The following is a 22,398-nucleotide window of genomic DNA, read 5'->3' on the forward strand; positions in this document are numbered from 1 at the left end:
ATTCTTTTGGGAATAGCCCAGAAGTAGCATATGGTAGTAATTCTATTTTTAATTTTTTTTGAGGAACTGCCATACCGTTTTCCACAGCACTGCATCATTTTACATTCCCACCAACAGTGTACAAGTGTTCCAATTGCTCCACATCCTCACCCACATTTGTTGTTATTTTTAATAATTGCCATCCTAATGGTTGTGATGGGAGACATTTTTAGTTGTCACAGTTTCTGGGGGCTGCTACTGGCATCTAGTGAGTAGAGGTCAGCGATGTTGCTAAACATCCTACAATGCACAGGACAGCCCTCTGCAACCGAGAATTAACTAGCACAAGACGTCAATATTGCTGAGGTTTAGAAACCCTGATTTAAACAATCAGGTTAATATTTCATAGTAAAACTCATCCCTCCATACCTGTGTCCTTTCTTTTCTTTGTTGAAGTGCTCAAAGGCAGAGACCACCCCTAAAATCTGGAAAGTGAGGGAGGGCTGAGAAGAATGGCAACATTTCTTTTATTCAAATTTTATTGGAAGTTTACAAATGTATTACAGACATCAGTAAAACATCATATCCATTTTACAGGGCACAGATCTCAAGCAAAGTGTTCAGAACAGTCTCTGGCAGAGCCCACACCAAAGGCCTGTTGCAGACCTTCTTAACAAATAGCTTGACACTCAACACAGAACACAGACTCTGGCCTGCCTCACCTTCCCAGGCCCTTTGAGGTTTTGTTTATGCACTTGAAATGAAAGCAGGAGATGGACAAAGCAATCCTGTGGAGGAAAGAATGAGTTTAGGAGAGGAAAACCTGCCGAAGTCCTAATTTGCTAAAAAAAAATTAATTAAAAAAATGGAGGACTCATAGTCCTTACAATGTTAAGTCAGGGTCTATGATTGAATCATGACACTTTATGGAAAGATGTGAAAATCAACTAGGTAGGTTTAAGAACAGACCTTATTGGTAAGTAACTCTCTCTGAAAAATTTAGAAAAGCGTGGTCAGTGACCTGTTGAATATCAATGGCCAAATGCCGAGCAGAGTGAAGGGATATCTCAGAGAACTCTCAGAATAGAACAAGAAGATTTTTCTCTATCCTATGGATTCATCGTTATTCAAAACACAGAAATGTTTTCCTAACACTATGTGACTTTCCCCTCCTTTATATTTCCTTGAGGAAAGCTAGTTCTGTCGGCAGGAAGTAAGCTTATAAAATAGTATGGCTCCCAATAGTGAGTCATATTTTATGGGAGTCTTGTGTTGACTAGGCTACTATTATGAGAAAATGGAAAAAGAATCCAATTTTTTCTTGATCTTTACTTTGAAGACTACTTCCAAATGGTCATAAGAATAAGCTCTGGTGTCTGCTGAGGCACCAGAGGGACAAACCACTGGAGACAAGGCAAAGGCCATTTCTACTTCTCTTGTGCTTAAAGAAATGTACCTCAAAAGGTGGCGATCTGAAACTGCCTTCAACAATTGGCAGTGGAGGCTTGGCTACTGAGTCTTGCTTATGCAAATGCTGTCTGCAGAGCCCATTTTAAAGCCCTGAAGGTGCAAAACAGTTGCTAATAGCAACTGTCCTGGCATGAAGTATTCAGATAACTGGTTCAGTTTTCCACTTTCCTTTGTCATGGACGGATCTTCCTTCTTAGGCTTAAGCATCTGTTTTCTGCTAGAAATACACAAAGAACACTTCTCCTTGGAATTTAAATATTTATTTATTTTTTGTTAGAAGGTGGGATTACATGTAGAATAAGATGAAGTCTTATCTCACCTCTGCAAAATGGAGACTGCCTATAGTAATTGGCAGAGAACATGAACATGGCAAAGGAGGTAAAGAGATTTTTTTGTCCTTTAGCCTAAGAAGTCAGCTTCCTCGAGCCTCCACAACCTGGGATGGGGGAGGGGCGGGTGAATTGGAGTCTCTGAATTACTTATACATATTGGTTCCTAAATGTTCGTAATTATGCTTCCTAAACTGTTTTTGTTCTATGGCAAGAGAACCAAGAGTGGAAAGACAGATATGAATCAGTTCACACATAAGATTGGTTATCAGACCAATAAGATCAGTTCTGATCAACTGGTCCTGGCTGGTTGGAGTGTTGCAAAGATCTGTGAGGCTGCATCCACATTCTCAGCAAGAGTATACAGTGATGCATTGGTTGTATCTGCTCAGCTTGCAGGGAGCGCAGAGCACATGCTACATATATGTCATCACAGGCCTCACCTGAATTGAACAATAGCTAGTAGTACCCAAGAAGCAGAAAGCTGCTGCAGAAGGAAGAAAACATAATCTTGTTATAGTGCAGGAACATCCTACAGGAAATGAGGATTAGAAAGCACTACTTCCAGATCCTGTATTAGAAACACAAAATTGCTCATTTGCTCGACTGGTCGGGCGTAGAAAGGAAGGAATAAAAAATAAAAGGTGAAAGTGGAAAGAAGGTGTCAAACAACCCACACCAGGACTTCTTCCTTGGACGTATGAAAAACCAGGAAGCATGGTTCTGATCTCCCTTACCTCATTCACCTTCACACTTGGTAGAGATCCCACAACTATATGACAGAAGGAAAGCGCCCTGAATACCATCCTCAATGCCACCTGGCTGCCAAGAAGCCTTTTCACAGTACCAAGGGTGGTATGGATTGGCAGAGCCACTCGGGAAACTGTCAATGACTTATACTTCCTGGGTCTGGGAACAAGCCAGCTATGTTGCTACTGAATTGAGCAGCAATAGGAAATGAACTCAACTCCGAAGTTGCAGTTCTAACCAAAAGACAAGAAGATCAATACTAGGAGAGGTGGGAAAAATAACAACCAGGGCATTGGAGAAGAGAGAACACTGGAAAAAGATTACTATTCTGGAAATCAGTCTGTTGAAGATGGAATTATGATCTAAGAGGAAGTGAGTACAGGCCCCACTCACAGGAGGAGCTTGTCCAATAAGAGTTCATGGTTGTGATGGAGGAATTAGGTGAGGACCTTAAGTTCTTGCCTCAGGAAAGAATGCATTGGGAGTGGGATTCTGGGATGTGATGTGTGAGCTATCACTAGCAGGCAGAATTCCAAATACAATGATGTCCTTCTCCTCAATAGGGCATTCGCTTGGAGGTTCTGCCATCATTGTAAGGAATTGGCCTTCCTCATTCAGCATTCTCTGTAAGGTTGCATTTGGGGTCAGAAGAAATCTGCAATGGTAGAATAGAGGGAGGTCATCTTGCTAGTAGACAGTTTTACCCTGAAGCTTGTATGTCATTTCATCTCAAGCTCTGAGCAGTTCAGTGCCTGGATGCTCTCTGGGCATCTAGACTTATGCCTCCAGACCCCTCTGGGCACTGGCCATGTGTCAGTTTTTAGGCCACCTTCTTTCTGCTGATGGTGGTTGAAGCTTTCTTTGAGAAAGGTAAGAGGTATTCTGAGAAAAACAGAGTTAGGAAGCAACTTTTACTGGGAGAATTTCTTTCACTGGATTTGGGGCCACAGAGGACAGACATATTTTCAACCGTTTGCTAAGATAAGTGATCTACTTTTCCCCCTCTCTTTTTCCAAAATTGCCTTTTTAGTTTCATCAATCAAGGAACTTAAAACTCCAAATTGGACTCGCACAATTTCTACCAGAAACCTGCCACTTTAGTAGCACGGTATTGCAAATTATTTCTTAATCAGTTTGCCAAGCAGTTTACAAACTTACTATACAAACGTAATAGAGTTAATTCTCCGGAGGCTCGGATAATTAATGAAGCATTTAGATATGAAGATAGCATGCGGAAAACAGCCACAACCAACATGTGCATTGCTTTTTTAAAAAAATCAGTGACAATGACAAATGTCATATTAATACCTGAAAAGCAAATTATTTTAATACATCCCGAATGGAGTGCCATTACCATGTCCTTTACAGCCTTCCTTTCCTCAGACCCATCTGGGACGGGGTCTGAAATGCCACTTTTGACATTCTCTCCATAAAAAATACTAGAAAATGTTAACTACTATACTGAAAAGAGATCACGCTCACCTCACCATGGCAGATGGCCACTGAGATACACCGGGCACTACATCGACAGTACATCTCACTACAGGTGGGTCCTCCGATGGATTATTTCAACTGCCACAATCCATTAAGGGGAGGAGGAGGATGGAAGAAACCAAGTGCTTCATTTTTAACTGAAGCAAGGTAGGGAGTTTTATTTTACTATAAACAGCACAACCGTTAAATGTCTTCATTAAGCAAACTCACTTTTGAGCCCATTTTCTGACCAACAGTCCTCAAAGTTCAAAATGGAAATACCCTCCCAACAAAGCCTGTTTTTTTAAAGACATTGCACCACTGAAATCTCAGCAGCTCAACCTTCCTGGGTAATCCAGATACTCTGGTTACTAAGCTGGTTACACTGGACTCTTTCTACAATCTCTGGGAGCTCTTCGAGGTGGTTGTCACCTGTCCTCTGTTTCATTTCCAGTTCTTCTTTTCCCTGACCTGCCTTCAGATTCTCCTTTATCTTCTACCCTTGACCTGCCTTCTGGTTTCAAATAGCCTTGTTCCTTCTCCAGGCATGACATGTCACACACCGTCCCTCGCAGAGCCCCCTCAGAATCCTTCTGTCCCTCAATCCCAAATGCTTAAGTTCATTTGCTTTGAGGACAACCGGTTGTCAGGCTAAGGCAGCAGTTCTGTCTGCCTTGGTAAAGGAAAGCAGATAATACAATCCAGGAAACATGAGCACCAGAACATAATGCCACATTCAAAACAACGTCATGCTGACATCACACAACGGCACCACTCACAGTCACTTTTACTTTCCCCAAGGGATAGATCAACATTAAGTAACTTCAACATTCCCAGCAGGGATGGCATTTCTCACAGAATTTTACTGACACCGGTTGGTTTCTCTAATTGGCAAAAATTACATTTGCAATTTAAAAAAAATTACTACCACTTTGTAGAAAATAAATTCTACTGAGGGTGGGAGCAGACTTAAGGATGGCTCCTTAAGATGGAACGGAGCATAAAATGCTTTGGGTCTAATAGTTACGTTTTTTCAGCCACAAAAAGCCAAATTGAATATGTTCCTTTGAAAAAGGTCTCACTGACATGTAACAAATTTGTATAGAAAAAAAAAAAAAAAAGGTGGTACCGGGCCACATTTCAATACTACTCAGAGACAATGGTGGATGTGCATGCAAGTCCCCACTGAGTCCTACGATATAGAAATTCCTTTGATATTACAAAATACAAAAATATTTTATCAGAACTCTCATTTACATTGCATTTACAATGGACATGTAAATAACTTAGTCTTGGGTCCTGGCTAATAAACAAATTACTTACTGAAAAAAGGGTCCTAAAAGTAAGAGAACCAGAGAGGATAAAAGCGAGCAGGAAACAATTTACCATCTTGAGAGATGGCAACTTAACACAGAACTGATGGGAAGGAAGTGACCAACCCTGGCCTCGATAGAGTCTACTGTGTTTCCAAAGTGAAATGTGCAAATAATATTCAACATGCCAAGAACTGTGACTACCTATTGAGTCAATCTGTAACCTTGCCTCCATCTACTGACAGCATTTTCCCTTTTCTCCCCCATAAGCCACCCCCAAAAGCGCTTTAACCTTTAAAACAGTGCAAGTTTCTGACTTTACATTCTTAGCTCCCATCTTCTCCCATTCCCTGATCCCAATCATATTAAGAAATGATACAGTTTTTGCTCTTCTGTCTTTTCCTGCTGTGCAACTGTCCTCTGCCACCTAATGTGGAAGATTTGGGGAGGCCGTAGGAGCTGTATTTGTGCAGCAGCTCATCGCTTGTGACGTATCGCAGGCGCGCTGGCTGGGGGATGGGTTCTCCTAGGAAATAGCCCTCGTTGTCAGACTCTGAAGAGGAGGAGCAGGTGGAACACCAATCATACTCGGCGAAGTAGGGTCCCCAGCGGTCCCCAAAGGCATTCTGCAAAGCCAGGTCCGACACAGTCCTAGGGCACTGGCCGTACAGGTCCCTCCGGGACCCATGCCCCATGCTCTCCTGGAAGCTCCGCTGGCGCATAAATTGGTCATAGTCCTCCCTGGCTCTCAGAGGGGGCCTATCTTTTAACCGGGAGATGGCCTCGCGTTCGCTGGCCAGGTGGAGGGCGTTGTCGGAGCGAGAGCGTCGGGAACGCCTGGACCTGTGAGGTCGGAAACGGCGGTTGTCGTCGCGTGAAGTAGCTCTTCTCCGGGTGCGTTCGCTCATGGGCTGGATCCTCACGCCCTCCTGCCCTGGCAGCTTGCTGCCCGCCATCCCTCCATCAAAATCAAAGCTCTGATGCATCCTTCCGTGGGACTGCAGGTCTCTGTAGCCAATGGGGTTGCTGAGCTGGTGGAGGTTTCCCTCCATCTCCTGGTACTGCTGGGCAGAGAGCAGGCTGCGAACTGACTCTGCGCTCCGGAACTGCATGGACGAGTTAAGAGTGCCCATGTTGCTCAGCTTCTCAGACACATTCATTCCAGAGTCTTTGCTGAGGTCAGGCATGGAAAATCGGGATAGGTGCTCCTGGCGCTTGGCACCACCATCAGCAGAGAGGCCTGGGGAAGAGAGGAGGGGACCACAGAGATTAATAGAGATGTGCAGCAATGGGTATCACTGTCACTGCTGGTCATCTATCTAGGGTCATTATATACCGTTGTGAAGTTGTGTACTGCACAAAGGCCCTCTCAGGGGGCACATGTGCCTGTGAGGGGGTTCTCTCCACTCCACAGTAGGTCACTATCTACCTAGAGGGGGCACTTGCTTAAAATGCTTCCAGAGATGTATTTTACCAGTTACTAGTTCCTCCAAAGGCTCATCAAAGTTACTAAGAGCCCACTGTGTATCTTATGTATGATGCTTCCTCTATTTGGAGTTTCACTTTGCAAAGTACTTTAATTACATTTTTGATTCTAATCATGCACTATAAGCTCTGTAGGACAGATATTTTGGATGAGCAAACTTTAAGCTATAGAGGCTGGATCATGCCCAAGCTGTTTCTGGCAATACCAAACACTGGTTCCACAATATTGGGCCAGTTCACTTCTCTGTTAGCCTGCAGCGGTTTCCTGCTTTGCCTGCTGTCCCTAAGTGGCAGGTGGCTCCCTATCAAAAGTGTCTTGGACACTAAGTGACTCCCTAGGTATAGATAGAGAAATATTTACTCTCTCAGACCATTCAGTGAATGCTCCAAGGTTGTAAATGGGTCTCTAGCAGCCAGAAGATGTGTGTGGGACCCCAGGGGACCTCTCAGTCGCATGGGGAGGGACTTTCAAAAGTAAAGCAGTGGGTCTGATGCTCTCAAACAGTGGGTGCCCCAGCAATGGACCTCCATTTCTTAACTGCTGTCAAATGAGCTCTTGGCATCCCTGAGATGAAAACCATTTTGAAGGTAGTGGCAGATACTGACTGCAGTAACTTCCATTTTGCTCATTTTCAAGCAGAGCTCTCTAAGGAGATGTTTAAGAATGGGCCAGGTGGCAAAGTCTCAGCATTTTCCACTCATTACATATTGCAAGGATCAGCAATTTGCCATTTCTGGTCATAGACAACATGCCTTTGGATTGCAATGGCCCATTATCACCCCTGCTACTGATTATTCCTGTCTCCTACTGGGGCCTCCAACTTCCTCTTCCGTGACAAAACCTAAAGCAGTGTTACGAGCACTTTGCAAAATTACTTGGCAATATTTACTAAAGCTAAATACACATATACATATATGAATTATAAATAAAGCCGCTCTGAATATCCTTGGCCATTTTTTGTGGACTTATGAATTTCTGTTGGGTGTACGACCAAGAGTAGAAACTCCACAATTCTCCATCTTCACTCTTGGTTATATATTCAACAGAAGTTAGTAAGAAGGTCCAAGAAATGGACAAGGGTACTCAGAGAAGCTTTCTTGTAATAGCCCAGAAATGGAAACAACTCAAATGTCAATTATCAGGAAAATGGATAAATATATTGTGGTTTTTTCTACCATTCCCCACTAAAAGGAATCTAGGCTCTTTAGAAAAATGGCCAATTCCAGGATAAAGGCAAGGAAATTAAAAGAACCAGGATCTTGTTATGCCATAAAGTGAGAAAGTATTAAAAATAAGATATGGCAGGGGTTTGTCAGAAGGACACAGGGCCTAACTTGAAGGGGCCCCCACTGGCCAAATCTGAACAATTTGAGCACTAAAATATTTAAGTGAAGTAATGATTTATAAACCACTGAAACAAATAGGAATTCACAAGTCCATGCTGATAGCAGATAAATAAAAACATAAATAAATATACAAATGGGGAAAAGACAGGGCTCTATGTATAGTGGAATGCCAACCGCTGTCAGTAGAGTAAGTTCACAAGAAGGAAGGGGGTGCCAGATTTGGAAAGTCATTTTATAACCATTGGAGGTAGAGTGCTTCACACAAGAATCAAAAAGTGTGCTAAATTTAGGGGGTAAAATTTGATGGGAGAGAGCATTGTTTTAAAGTGTTTCCCTACACATTGCTTATTAGTTGCAAGGGAAGAATTAGTAACTAAACAAAGGTAAAATCAGACAACACCTTGACCTTAAGTTCAAACTTAACATCCCTGGTGAGATGCAACTGCACCCTGCATGCCTCCAGTTGAGATGTACTGAGAAGGGCACACTATCCCTTATGTAGTATTCCAGTCGAGAATGTATTTCCTGAATGTATTCGGGAGGAAACATTAGACAGATGCCAAAAGGAGGGACATTCGTTATGAAAAAAGGGACTGTAGTCTTAAGACCAGACAAGACTGAGAGAATGTTCTAGATGAAAGGGTACGAGGGACACATGGCAATTACATATAATACCTGATCCTGGACTGGAACCTGCTCTGTAGGAAAAATAAATGCTATAAAGTAGGGGTTCCCAGACCTCAGGCTACAGACTGGTTAGGAGCAGGGCCACACAGCAGGAGGTGAGTGGTCAGCAAGGGAAGCTTCATCTGTATGTACAGCCACTCCCCATTGCTCCAACTACTGCCTGACCTCTGCCTCCTGACAGATCAGCAGCAGCATTAGATTCTCATAGGAGTGTAAACCCTATTGTGAACTGCTCATGCAGGATCTAGGTTGTGTGCTCCTTATGAGAATCTCATGCCTGATGATCCATAACTGTCTCCCATTACCCCTAGATGGGACTGTCTAGTTGCAGGAAAACAAGCTCAGGTCTCCCACTGACTCTACCTTAAAGTGAGTTGTGTAATTATTTCAGTATATATTACAATGTAGTAATAATAGAAATAAAGTACATAATAAATGTAATGCACTTGAACCATCCCAAAGCCATCCCCACCCCCTGGCCCCAGTCTGTGGAAAAATTATCTTCCATAAAACCGGTCCCTGGTGCCAAAAAGGCTAGAGACTGCCTCTATAAAGGATAACTTTTAGTCAACTGAAAAAAAAATGGAACATGGGCAATAGATAAAAGTATTATGCTAAATTTACTGTGGTCAATTAATAATGGTGATAATGTGGGAGAAGATCTTTATTCTTGGGAAATATATATGGAAGGATATGGTGGTAAATGGCCCAGATGGATGCAATTTGCTCTCAAATGGTTTATAAATAAAATGTGTGTGTGTGTGCGTGTGTGTGCGTGCATGTGAACATGAAAGAACAAATGTGGCAAAAGGTTAACAATGGATCAATCTACGTAAAGAGTACATTACAGGTGTTGTTTGTTCTATTTTTATAACTTTAAGTCTGAAATTATTTCCAAATAAAAAGTTTCTTTAACATTGGAATATATTCATCTGATATGAAGGTTTTTAATTCTGAAGGAAATTTGGAAACATCTGGACACATTTTTGGTTGTCACTATTAGGATGGGATGCTACTGGCATCTAGTAGGTAGAGGCCAGAGATGTTGCTAAACATCCTACAATGTGAAGGATGGCTTCCTTGCCTCCACACAGAATTTTCCAAACCAAACTGTCAACAGTCTCAGAAGAAACCCTGATAAAATGGAATATTACACAATAATGAGAACGAATAACTACACCCAAGAACATGGATGTATCTCATAGAAAATGCTTGGACATGCAAAAAGAATATGTGCTGTATGATTCCATTTATATGAAGTTCAAGAACAGGCTGAGGCTATCTATAGTGATACAGGTCAGGGCAGTGGGAGGGGGTATGAAGAAGGCTTCTAGGGCACTGCAATTGTTCTATAACTAAATCTCGATGGTGGCTGTAAAACAATACACGTGTAAAAATTCACTGAGGTGTAGTTTTAATATTGGTTTGCTTTATTTTGTGTAAATTATATCTCAGTAAAATGGAGTAAAAGTAAAGCAACGTTTGGCCAGGTGTGGTGGCTCATGCCTGTAATCCCAGCACTTTGGGAGGCCAAGAAGGGTGGACTGCTTGAGCTCAGGAGTTCAAGACAAACCTGGGCAACATGGTGAAACCCTGTCTCTACTAAAAATACAAAAATTAGCTGGGCATGGTGGTGCGTGCCTGTAGTCCCAGCTACTTGAGAGACTGAGGTGGCAGTATCACCTGAGCCCAGGAGGTCGAGGCTGCAGTGAGCCGAGATTGTGCAACTGTGCTCCAGCCTGGGCAACAGAGCGAGCCCCTGTCTCCAAAAAATAAACAAATAAATAAATAAAAAATAAAACAATGTTTGTTAAAGGGTCCAATTTTAACATTGGATATGCCTATAAAGAAATTAATCTGCTAAATATCATATACTCCAGTAATTTTTTGTTTTAATTTCATTCCTGGGATAACTGTCAGGGCAACAGCAGTTGGGCCCTCCAATCGCTTGCTTACTCGGCTGCTTATCTCTTACATACAAATCACAAAAGCCGATTTACAACAGCCTAATCACTTCCAGAGCCTCCCCAATATGAAAGCAGAGAGGAGAGGATAACAACCTAAGATGATGAATGAGTGGTTTGAGTGGATGAACTCTAGTAAGAAAGGAAAGAAAACATCTTCAAACTCATGTCTAGAAACAAAAGGTGGACACAATGATCTTTGCAGGGCTTTCCAACCTAGCTCTTGAGTAGAATTAGGGTCAGCATAAATAACTTAGCAAATACTATTAATTCCCCAGCATGCTGTTTTCCCGAACCCGTCTTTCATAAGCCCAGAAGTGAAATGTTTTTGAGAGCATCCTGCTTGTGAACAGACTCCTATTTCCGTGAGGAGGTGACCTTGAAGAAGAGCAGCTTCTATTCTGCTGGGAGGGGTACTGCCTTCTGGTATCAGGCTTCTGCATCCCGGGAAAGCTCGGGATACCCTGAGGCACCCCCTTGAAAAACAAAAGAGCTTGATCAGAGCAGGAGGGTCCTGTTGCACAAGCCCAGCATCTACTATCAGTTTTACCTAAATGTAAGCTATTCATTCCCCTGGACTATGTGTGGGTGGGACTGGAAATACTACCTGCTCACTCTAGAGAGGAGAAATGCCTCTCTTCTGATTCATTAACTCAGATTTTCCTCCAGGGTCTTCTTGCAGGCAGGGCATGAACAGAAAGGCCAATGTTGACCAAAGATGAGCAATAATTGTGTACTTGCCTCTAGAAAGGGTAGTTCTGTGGTTACTTTCATTACTGGCAAAATCTAGAATCCTTATGCAGACCTTAAGGCCCTACGTGACTTGGCTCCCTTCTCTCTCTCCAAGATCATCAACTAAACACTCCTCCTCGCTTAACTCTGCTTCAGCTGTGCTTACATTCCTCCCCCTCTCCCCAAACACAACAATAAGCTTATTCCAGCAGGCCTTGGAAAACTCTTCCCTTTGCATGCCTGACTTCTGTTTGTTAAAGTCCTCGTGCAGATGTCACCTCCTCAGCAGTGTCCATTCTGAACACTCCTTCTAAAGTAGCGAAGTTAGTTGTCTTCTGGCCAACCACTCACTATTGCACTTGACCCTTTTTTAAACTACCCACCCTGACTTATTAAGGTCATATGTAAGTTTGTAGCTGAATGAATCCCCTGGGAGCCAGGATCTTCTCCCTACTCTTCACTGTATTCTTGCAGAGCTAGCAGTGCCCAGTACCCTTTGGTGCTCAATACATACTCATGGAATAAACGTAAATGGATTCTCAGGTTACCCACAGCTTGTAAAAAAGCAACCACCCTCCAACCTGGAGTGGGTCAGTGCTGTGATCCACATGGGTGGGATTCCAAACATCCAGAAAAAAATACCATGATCACACCTGTCAATCTCCATCTCTGGTGATTCATTATATAGCCCACCATCTGGGGTTTCTCCAATTTTAAAGTCAAAGTACACGTGATTTATAATGAGCTCCCTGCACTGCAGAAATGTTTTCTCCTTACTAATCACAGCTCTGTTGATGTGTTTAAATTAGCAGCTGATACTGTCCCCAAGATGGAACTGTACTGTCACAGGTCACACTCCAACTTGAGAAGCACTCCTTCCCCCTCTAACTACGAACAGAACTGGAGAGCTACTTTCTGGCTGGGTGACTTGGGGAAATTTGTAAACCTCTTGAGATGCATCAGTAAGATGGGCATAACGACAGGAAGTGAGTACTAAAGCTGTAGTGATGATTAGATGAGGAAAAATATATCTTTCCTTTTTAAGGTTCATCATGACTATGGTGCATCTGTGTAGTTGTTGTTTCATCTCTGTCCTCTTGACAGATCAGCAGCTCCAAGAGGGCAGAAACTGTGCTCCTGTTTGCTAGCCCTGACCTCAGTACCTGGTATTCAGTATGTAGGAAGAAGGTTTAGTAAGGCCTAAAATTCCCCAAGGAAAGAAAGCATGCCTCAAGACTGTGAATGCCCTCCAGACATTTACAACTCATACTGATGATTTAGCTCCCTTTCAGTAGGGTCTTTCCTATATTATTTATTATTTATGTGCTGGGGCAGAGACGTGAAGAAAATGGAGTTGTTTAGAACAGGAGTTTGCAAACTACAATGGCCAGTGAACCAAATCCAGCTCACCGCTCACTGCCTGTTTTTCTAAATAAAGTTGTATTGGAACACAACCACACCTATTCATTTGCATATTGTCGAGGGTTGCTTTCTGGAGTTGGGAGTTGTGACAGATTGTATGACCTGCAAAGACTCAAATATGTTACAGGCAAACAAATATCATTGAATGCATGATTGTATGGATTAATGAATTTGAGAAACAGGGCCCGATGCACTGATATTCACTTGAACGCCAGCCACTGTTGTAAATTATCTGTGCCTCCAAACCGTGGCTGGGATTCCTCCTCTACACAGACGAAGCTCAACTCTTCATTCCATTTGTCTGTGCTGAACACGACACAGTGTCAAAATAATGCAAATCCATAGAATCCAACCTAATGGGGCTCTAACATGCCCTTACTCTCCTGTAATAAACACATTTTTCTTTTCTTGTTGTTTAAGCCATGGGGTGTGTGTGTGTCTGTGTGTGCGTGCTCAAGCACATGTGTGATAGGGAGGTGGGAGCTGCAAGCTAAATTTGCCAGAGAACTCTGGCTGCAGCACATAGTCCAGGGCAGTATCAGTACCCCCACATCCTCTGGAGGATCTGGCAGAAGAATCCCACCTGATGGCAAGGAGACACAGATATCAGGTCATTTCCCTCTCAAGCAGAGCTCTATTTTCTTAATTAACAGAGAGGGTTTTTCCCTGCCAAATAATGCAGGCTTTATGAGAGGTGCTCAGGGTGATGATAGAGTTAAACGCAGTGATTTATCCATATCCCAAGGGTCAGTGTGACTGGGAGCTACGCAAATGTCCATGCACCACAGGGGTGCAGGTTCCCATAAGATCCTTGGCTGTGCTTCTACAAAGAGAGGTCAGCATCCAATTCAGCCTGCGGTTCTCCGTGGTTTAACTGCCAACACGAAGGTGCATTTGGGGCATTCTATGGTATGCTGGCATTTCTATCTGAGAAATGTTTCCCTCTCTACAAATAGGAGGTCTCACAGAAACTGGCCTCTGCAAGAAAATCAATGTTCTTCAAAGAATGCTCAAGGTCTGATGGAACGGAAAGAAAATCTTTGCTGGCTCCCCTCCCCCACATGTCTTTGTGGGCAAAATGTATGCATGCAAGTCCAGAAAGAAGAAAAAGACTAAGATTGAATGGCAGACTTTAGGCACATCTTTCTGTTTCTTATTTCTTGTCCTGTCTTATCCCACTCTGCACCAGAAGACAGAGAGCTGTGTTTCTGCCAACTTCAAAGATACATTACCAGGCACGGTGGCTCACTCCTATAAGCCCAGCGCTTTGGGAAGCTGAGGTGGGAGGAGCTCCTGAGCCCAGGAGTATGAGACCAGCCCTGGAAACATACTAAGACCCCCTAACTACAAAAACAAAAAACAGAAAATTAGCCAGGCATAGTGGTGTGCACCTGTAGTCCCAGCTACTGGGGAGGCTGAGGCAGTAGGATCACGGTTACAGTGAGCTATGATGACACCACTGCACTCCAGAGCCTTTCAAAAAAAAATTTTTTTAAGCATTCATATTTCACATTTCTGGGCAGTAAAGGAAATAGTATCTATTCAACCATGTCCTCCAGACATTTACAACCTATACTGATGATGTAGCTCCCTTTCGTTAGGGTCTTTCCTATATGATTTTTATTTTCTTTTTTGCTGAGATAGAAACATGGAGAAAATGGGAATTGTTTAGAACAGCGATTTGCAAACTACAGTGGCAATGGGCCAAATCCAGCTTACTGCCTGTTTTTGTAAATAAATTTGTATTCAAACACAACTACACCTATTCATTTGCATGTTGTTGGTGATTGCTTTCCAGATTTGGGGAGTTGTGACAGACTGTATGACCTGCAAAGCCTCAAATATTTACTTTCTGGCCCTTTATAGACACAGGTTGTCAACCTCTGGTTTAGCATGCTGCAGCAAGCCTGAATAGCCCCGAAGTCACGGGCGCTACACAGCTGAAGCCTCTCAGACCGTGAAAAAGTGTCCCGAGGTACATATTTGTTTGTTTGAAGCATGTGTGGCGGTAGCTTGATCAGGTCCCTTGGGATCCTTTTTCCAACTAAGTCAATCGATTTCATCAACATCCCGAACTTCAAACTGGCAACAGCTGGAGAGATACTGTCATCTGGGCAGTGGAGCTTAAACGCCACCACATGTTTCTTGGTGACAGGGCATGGAATGGCTCAAACAGAGTATGACAAAGAAGGCTGGGGGTGGGGACAGAAAGAGGAGAGTGGGACAATATGAATGCACTCGAAAGTGTGATCTGTGGACCAGCCACGATGCCATCCCTTGGGAGCTGGCTGCAGACTCTCAGGCTCTCACCGGACTTGCAGAATTCAAATCCACATTTGAACGAGATCCCTGGTGATTCTCATGTTCATGAGAGTTAGAGGAACACCAAGATGATGGGAGTTTCAAGGACGATTTTCTTTGCAACACAAGGGTGCTTCTACTCCAGGAAACAAGACCCTCATACTCTCAGAGACTCTAATTCAGGGTTTCCTAACCTCAGTACTACTGACATTTCGGGCTGGATAATTCTTTGGTTGGTGGGCTGTCCTGTGCACTTCAGGATGTTCAGCAGTATCTCCGGACTCTACCCACTAGATGCCAGTCGCACATCCCTCTGGTTGTGACAGCCCCCAAATGTCTCCAAACAGTGCCAAATGTCCCTGGAGGGCAAAATCGCCCCCAACTGAGGACCGCTGCTCTAACAGATCCTGTCCTCCACCTGCTGCTTGACCATAGCCCAAGGGGAGCTCTGTTCCTGTCCACCCAATTGTTGGAGTGAGTTAAACCTGCTCTACCCCATCCTGCAGACAGGAGCCTCCTCACGATGGGGGTTGCCGCTCCTTCTTTCTAGAGAAGGATTATCAGGGCTCTGCCTGGTTGGGTGTGGTATGTCCCCAAAACTGGGGAACTCTAAAAGTTATTTTCTCTCTAAACTCTTCTCAGAAAATTCACATTCCTTTCTCTCAGTGGGTATCAAGAACTCCCCAGTTAAGGCCTTTGCTGTCTAATTTTCCTGGCAGGTTTGAAGCTTTTGAAATCCTGAGTTTTTGATGTATCTCTTTTACTTCCTTACTCCAGCCACTGGCCTATCTAGCAGGTCTCAGGTGACCAGCAGATCACAAGTTGGCTTGCAGTCAGTTACACATCTGCCATCTGCTCTGGTGCTACCACGAGCAGTGCTGGTAGTCTAAGGAATGATTTCCTCTGCCAGCTGCACTGGGGAAGGGAAAGGGAAGGGGGAGGCCAAGCCCTGGGGCAGGGGTGGGGGAGGAGGGGAGTGTGCATAACTTCTTACTTCACACTCCCACCCCCCAGGCTTGGCCTGCCTTCCCTCTCAGGCATGGGCTGTTTAGGCCCAAACTAAATAACAGCCTCTTTACAACCAGCTGCTTCCGAAGAGGGTCATGGACTGATCTTGGTTTTCCCAACAATAGTGGCTTTGTTTTTTAGCAGCATTCATTCTAGGGATTTGCCTTTGAACTGGAGGTTGGGGAGTGACAAGCATTATAATGGGACTAGAAGCACTTCTCTGACAGACCCAGTACAGTTACAAGGACAAGTCAGATAAAAACTTGAGTGTGGATTGGAGGTTTCTTACCTTGTATCCCTTTCCTTGCTCATCCTATTAACTTCCTGATAAATCAGTGACCCCAATAAAGATGGAGTCAATTTTAACTAATACCACTTGTAAAAGTGAAGGAGGAAACCAGGAAGGGACATCTTCCAGAATCATGTGGAGTCAGTTTTAACTAGTACCACTCAGCTCCATGGGGGATTCTGGTTGTATTGCCACAAAGCATATTGCTAATTGAAAGGATACACAACAAATTCAGACCAGTTGAAGACTTTTTTGCCAGAGTTTGCTCTGGGTTTACACTGACCCCATGCTGCTTTCTAGAACCCATTAGTCTGGGTCAACAAGCAGACCATGCTGTATTTACTTGGGAAACACTTGACTACAGGAGGACAAAAGCTAAATGGCTCCCAAGTGGTAGAGAGTGGGCAGCCAAGAACCTGGGGACCCACTGAGTTGCTTCAAAGATCTTTGACAAAGCCCTGCTATTGCCAGGCACTGGGAGCACAACTGTGAACAAGGCCCTTTAAGAGGACAACGTAGAAGGATATGACCTAGTGCAGGGAGAACAGATAACCAAGTCAGCATAGCAAGGTGACCATTACAGATAATAATCACTAGGAAGGAAATAAAGGGGATGCTATGGCAGAGAATAAAGACTGGACCTACTTTGAGTGCTGGAAAAGAACTCTGTGTTGGTGATGACTATGGGGAGACCTAAAGGATGAGAAGGAGCCCACCCAGCCAAGGGCAGGGAAAAGTGTTCCAGGCAGAGGGAGCAAGAATATTTTGTACTAGAGAAGGTGCCACGTGCTCTAAGATGTAGCAGAAGGGCAATGACACTGGAACATTGTGAGCAAGGCGGACAGCAGCAGGAATGAGGCTCAGAAGGTGAAAAGGAGCCACACGGAGGTTCTTCCTAGGCCACTCTGGGTTTTAAAAGTGTCGGGAGGCTGAGGCAGGAGAATGGCGTGAATCCAGGAGGCGGAGCTTGCAGTGAGCCGAGATCGTGCCACTGCACTCCAGCCTGGGAGACAGAGAGACTCCATCTCAAAAAAAAAAAAAAAAAAAGTGTCTTTCATGTGCTGCTGGCAAAATTAAAAAAAGTAACTGAGAGGCAGCACAGGGGACTGGTGAAAGCATTGGCTTTGGAGTTCACCTTCCAGTTCTGTCCCTTGAAGCTGTGCCTTCTCAGGCAGGCCTGGACTGTTTTGTGCTCAGTTCCCTCATCTGTGAAATGGGAATAATCATACAACCTAAGGGAGAAGGTATTAAATCGGTTAAAACGCAAAGTACTTAGAACAGTGCTGGTGCGGGGACACCAATGAAATGTTCAATCTTCTTACTGTCCTTTACTCCATATTTATCTGTCACTTTTAAAGCATTTTTATGCATGTTGTCATATATGAAATTGCTGGGCATTGTTATACAATCTTTCTAAGTGGGAAAAGGGAGTTCGGATGATTTGCCCAAGGTCATACAGAAGCTACTTGAGAACTCTTCTCCCACCCCCTGCCTTTTATTAGTGTGAATACAAAAAGTAAGAGGAATGTGGCCAGAGTGCTAGCAGTCAGAGATTTGAGGGGGCAGGAGGCAGAGAGAAGTACAGATCCAGTGACACTCCCCAGCTTCTAACCAGCAGCTGCAATGAAAAAAATCCTTTTTATTAATGTATAGTTTTCTATTGTATAAATATGAATTACATGCAACAACATGGATGAATCTCATAAAGTAAAAGATACCAGATATAAAATAACATGTACAGTATATCCCATTTATAGACAGTTAAAATCCACCCCAAATCATCTATGCTGTTAGATGTCAGAAGAGTGCTGTTAGATTTGGAGAGGAAGGAAGAGCAGTGGCTGGGAGGGGGCATGAGGGAGCTTCTAGGGTACTGGCACTGCCTATTGCTTGACTTGGGAGATGGTACCATCAGTGTAATAATTCACTGAGGTGTCACTTGTGATTTTTGCATATTTCTATTTGTTATACAGCTATATAATGTTTATGAGAAATTATAACTGAGAGGCAAGAATGCACTCATGACAATGTAAAAGGTAAACATGCAGAACTCACAATCCCCTATCCCAACACACACACACTTCCTCAACGGCATGTCTCATACACTAGACTTGTATGGCTGGCACACATGGTTCCACCTGGTGGCCAACACACTAAGCTTTATTTAATCTCAAGGGTTAAATTTCCTTTTGCCTTTTTAAGTTGGGATACACCAGGACCTTTATCACCTATGCTCTTACCCTTGGCCAAATTTACACATTTATTATACCTGCCTGTCCACACCCCTCCTTTCCCCATTAGACATATGCATTTCCCACTGGTGTCAGCCAACTTGATGAGGTGGGTTAGATGTTTGGATAAAAGTGGTTTATGGATTTAAGAGGCAAAATACAATGTACTCCTTTAGGCTTGGGATCTTTGCTTCTCAAGATCTCCCTTCTCTACAGGTGGGGGTTGATAAAGTGCCATTTGTGGGACAGCAGTTCATGACCTCATGTACAACAGAACCAATTACTAGATTGGCTGACAGATGGATAAATGGGTACAATGGACAAGCAGATGGAATAATTTTTAAATGGATGGGTGTATGGTATGAAGGATAATAAAGGGTGGGGATAAATAAATGGAAGGATAACTGAATTAATCAATGAATGGGTGCAAATGTGATTTAGTTACAGGACAGACAAAGTTTTGGGCTCTCAAAAAAAGTTAATCTCCAAGTGGGACCTAATTAAACTAAAGAGCTTCTGCACAGCAAAATAAACTACCAACAGAGTAAACAGACAACCCACAGAACGGGAGGAAATATTTTCAAACTATGCATCAGACAAGGCCTAATATACAGAATCTATAAAGAACTTAACTGAATAAGCAAAAAACAGCTCCATTAAAAAATGAGCAAGGGGGGAGAAGGCAAGATGGCTGAATAGACGGAGACAAGTGGAACAGCTCCCAAGGAGGGACTGAGATGACTGGCATGCTTTTAACAGATCTTCAGAAGGAGGGCACTGAGAATGGATGGAGGCAAGACATAGAAATCTGGGAACCCTGCATGGGCTACCCTGCAGCAGGACTCACTTTTGAACAACAACAGCTCAGGGGGAATGGGTGAGTTGAACTGGCAAGGAGCAACCTGCTCTTGTCACAGGCCTTGGGAACCCTAGAAGGAGGGGGACCCCTTGACCACCATGGACACTTGAGGTGGCAGGGAGGGCTGCTTAGGGAAGTGTTGGGGCAACAAGCCAGCTGATGTGTAGCCCAGAGGGTTTGCTGTGGGGGTGTCTGCAGTGCAGCACGGGCAGGGGTGGCCATTCCCCTAGACTCAACTTGCTCCCATAAGAGACTTTAGCCCTAGAAGAACTGTTGGACCTGATTGCTGAAGGGTGGTCTTGCACATCAGATGGGGCTGGTCTGACCTGTGCACCCCTTAGTCTGTTGGCCTCTTCTGGGGCCCCAGCCTGGCCACACCTGCTTAGAGGGCAGTCTTGGGTACCTTGGGGGCCCACAGCACAGCTTCTGTGCCAGTGAACCTTGCCTGACTGGTGGAGAAGTCCAGTGAGGTGTGGCCTATACAGCCATGCACATGCTCCCTCCCCATACTGCAGCTTCCCCAGGGCCCATGGCAATGTCCTACATCACTTTGCTGGCACATGTCTGCACAGATAGGTTTTGCTTTCCTTGCCCTGCCAGCACACTGGAGTGTAGTCTGCACCCACCTAGCCCCCAGCCACCACTGCAGATGGAGCTTTGGTGGGCATAAAGCCAGCAAGCCCTGCCCCTGCCAGCACCCTGCCCTTATACTAATACTGCACAGAGAACAGCAGACACCCCCACACCCTCAGGGATCACTCCTGCTTGCAGGGCACAGAGAAGGCACCCAAACCTGCCCCAGCCAGCACCCTGCCCCAAGCCAATACCATATCCAGTACAACCACACACATAATCTCCAGCAGGGGCCCCCCACTCCACCCAGCTATGCTGCCTCTGTCATTGTGGTGAACACCCACAGGGAGGTAGGCACCCCTGCATCTGCTAGCACTGTTACAGCTGCCACACCTTGGCACCTCCAGTGCAGTGGACTCCAAATGTCGCAGAGCCAGATAACAAAGCTGGGGCCCAATACAAGTCCCCCAGAGTAAGAGCACAGTCTAGGAGTTGGGAGCTGAGTGTTGGCCCCCTAAAATCTCCCCAAAATGAAGCCAGTCAGCTGAATCCATCTCATACCAAAATCAAACCCTCAAAGTCATCAAATAGGATTAAGAAAAAAAAACAAAAAAACCATGCAAAGGTCAGCAAACTCAAAGATTGAAGGTAGATAAGCCCACAAATTTGAGAAAGAATCAGGGCAAGAATGCTGAAAATACGAAAAGCCAGAGTGCCTTCTTTCCTCCAAACAACCGCATCACCTTTCCAGCAAGGAATCATAACTGGGCTGAGGCTAAGATAGCTAAAATAACAGAAATGAAATTCAGAATATGGATAGGAATGAAGATCATTGAGCTCAGTACACTGAAACCCAATGCAAGGAAGCTAAAAATGATGATAAAACAATGCAGGAGCTGACAGACAAAATAGCCAATATCGAGAAAAACATAACTGACCTTATAGAGCTAAAAAAACCCATTACAAGAATTTCACAACACAATCACAAGTATTAATAGAATAGAGTAACTGGAGAAAAGAATCTCAGAGCTTGAAGACTGGCTTTTTGAAATAAGACAGGCAGACAAGAATAGAAAAAAAAAAGAATGAAAAGGAATAAACAAAACCTTTGAGAAATATGAGATTATGTAAAGGGACCAAATCTATGACTGATTGGTGTCCTTGAAAGAGATGGGGAGAATGGAACCAACTTAGTAAACATACTTCAAGATATCATTCATGAGAACTTCCCCAACCTAGCTAGAGAGGCCAACATTCTTAAGATACTTCAAAAGAAGATTATCCCCAATACACATAATCATAAGATTTTCTGAGGTCAAAATAAAAGAAAAAAATGTTAAAGGCAGCTAGAGGGAAAGATCAGGTCATCTACAAAAGGAAGCCCATCAGACTGACAGCAGACTTCTCAGCTGAAACCCTGTAAGCCAGAAAAGAATGGGGGCCAATATTCAATATTCTTAAAGAAAAGAAATTCCAACGCAGAATTTCATATCCGGCCAAACTAAGATTCATAAGCAAAGGAGAAATAAGATCCTTTTCAGACAAGCAAATGCTGAGGGAATTTGTTCCCACTAGACCTGCCTTACAAGAGCTCCTGAAGGAAGTACTTAATTTGCAAAGGAAAGACCATTACCAGCCTCTGTAAAAACACACTGAAGTACCCAGACCAGTGTCACTGTAAAGAAACTACATAAACAAGTTTGCAAAATAACCAGCTAACATAATGATGACAGGATTAAATCTACACATATCAGTACTAACCTTAAATGTAAATGGGCTGAATGACCCAATTAAAAGACACAGTGTGGCAAGCTGGATGAAGAACCAAGACCCATTATTATGCTGTCTTCAAGAGACCCATCTCACATGCAGACACACACAGGCTCAAAATAAAGAGATAGAGAAAAACCTACCAAGCAAATGGAAAACAGAAAAAAGCAGGAGTTGCAATCCTAGTTTCTGACAAAACAGAGTTTAAGCCAACAAAGATCAAAAAAGACAAAGAAGGGCATTATGTAATGGTAAAGGGTGGAATTCAGCAAGAAAATCTCACTATCCTAAATATATATGTTCCCAACACAGGAGCACCCAGATTCAAAAAGCAAGTTCTTAGAGACCTTCAAAGAGATTTAGACTCCCACACAATAATAGTGGCAGGATTTACAGCCCCACTGACAATATTAGAC

At 43.7% G+C, this 22,398-nt stretch overlaps 1 protein-coding gene across 5 annotated transcripts in view; it reads right to left on the reverse strand.

The window, feature by feature from the left end:
- Nucleotides 1-500: 500 nt before the first annotated feature.
- The window catches only part of PRICKLE2 (prickle planar cell polarity protein 2), a 351,644-nt gene continuing 329,746 nt past the window's right edge, over nucleotides 501-22,398 (reverse strand). For all 5 annotated transcript variants that reach the window (XM_009445784.5, XM_009445783.4, XM_009445785.4 and 2 more), the window contains one exon: nucleotides 501-6,554. In XM_009445784.5, the coding sequence (XP_009444059.1) occupies nucleotides 5,680-6,554 (875 nt within the window). In that variant the 3' untranslated portion in view covers nucleotides 501-5,679. The remainder of the gene's footprint in view (nucleotides 6,555-22,398) is intronic.

The sequence above is a fragment of the Pan troglodytes genome, chromosome 2 (assembly GCF_028858775.2).
Source record: "Pan troglodytes isolate AG18354 chromosome 2, NHGRI_mPanTro3-v2.0_pri, whole genome shotgun sequence".
NCBI lineage: Eukaryota > Metazoa > Chordata > Mammalia > Primates > Hominidae > Pan > Pan troglodytes.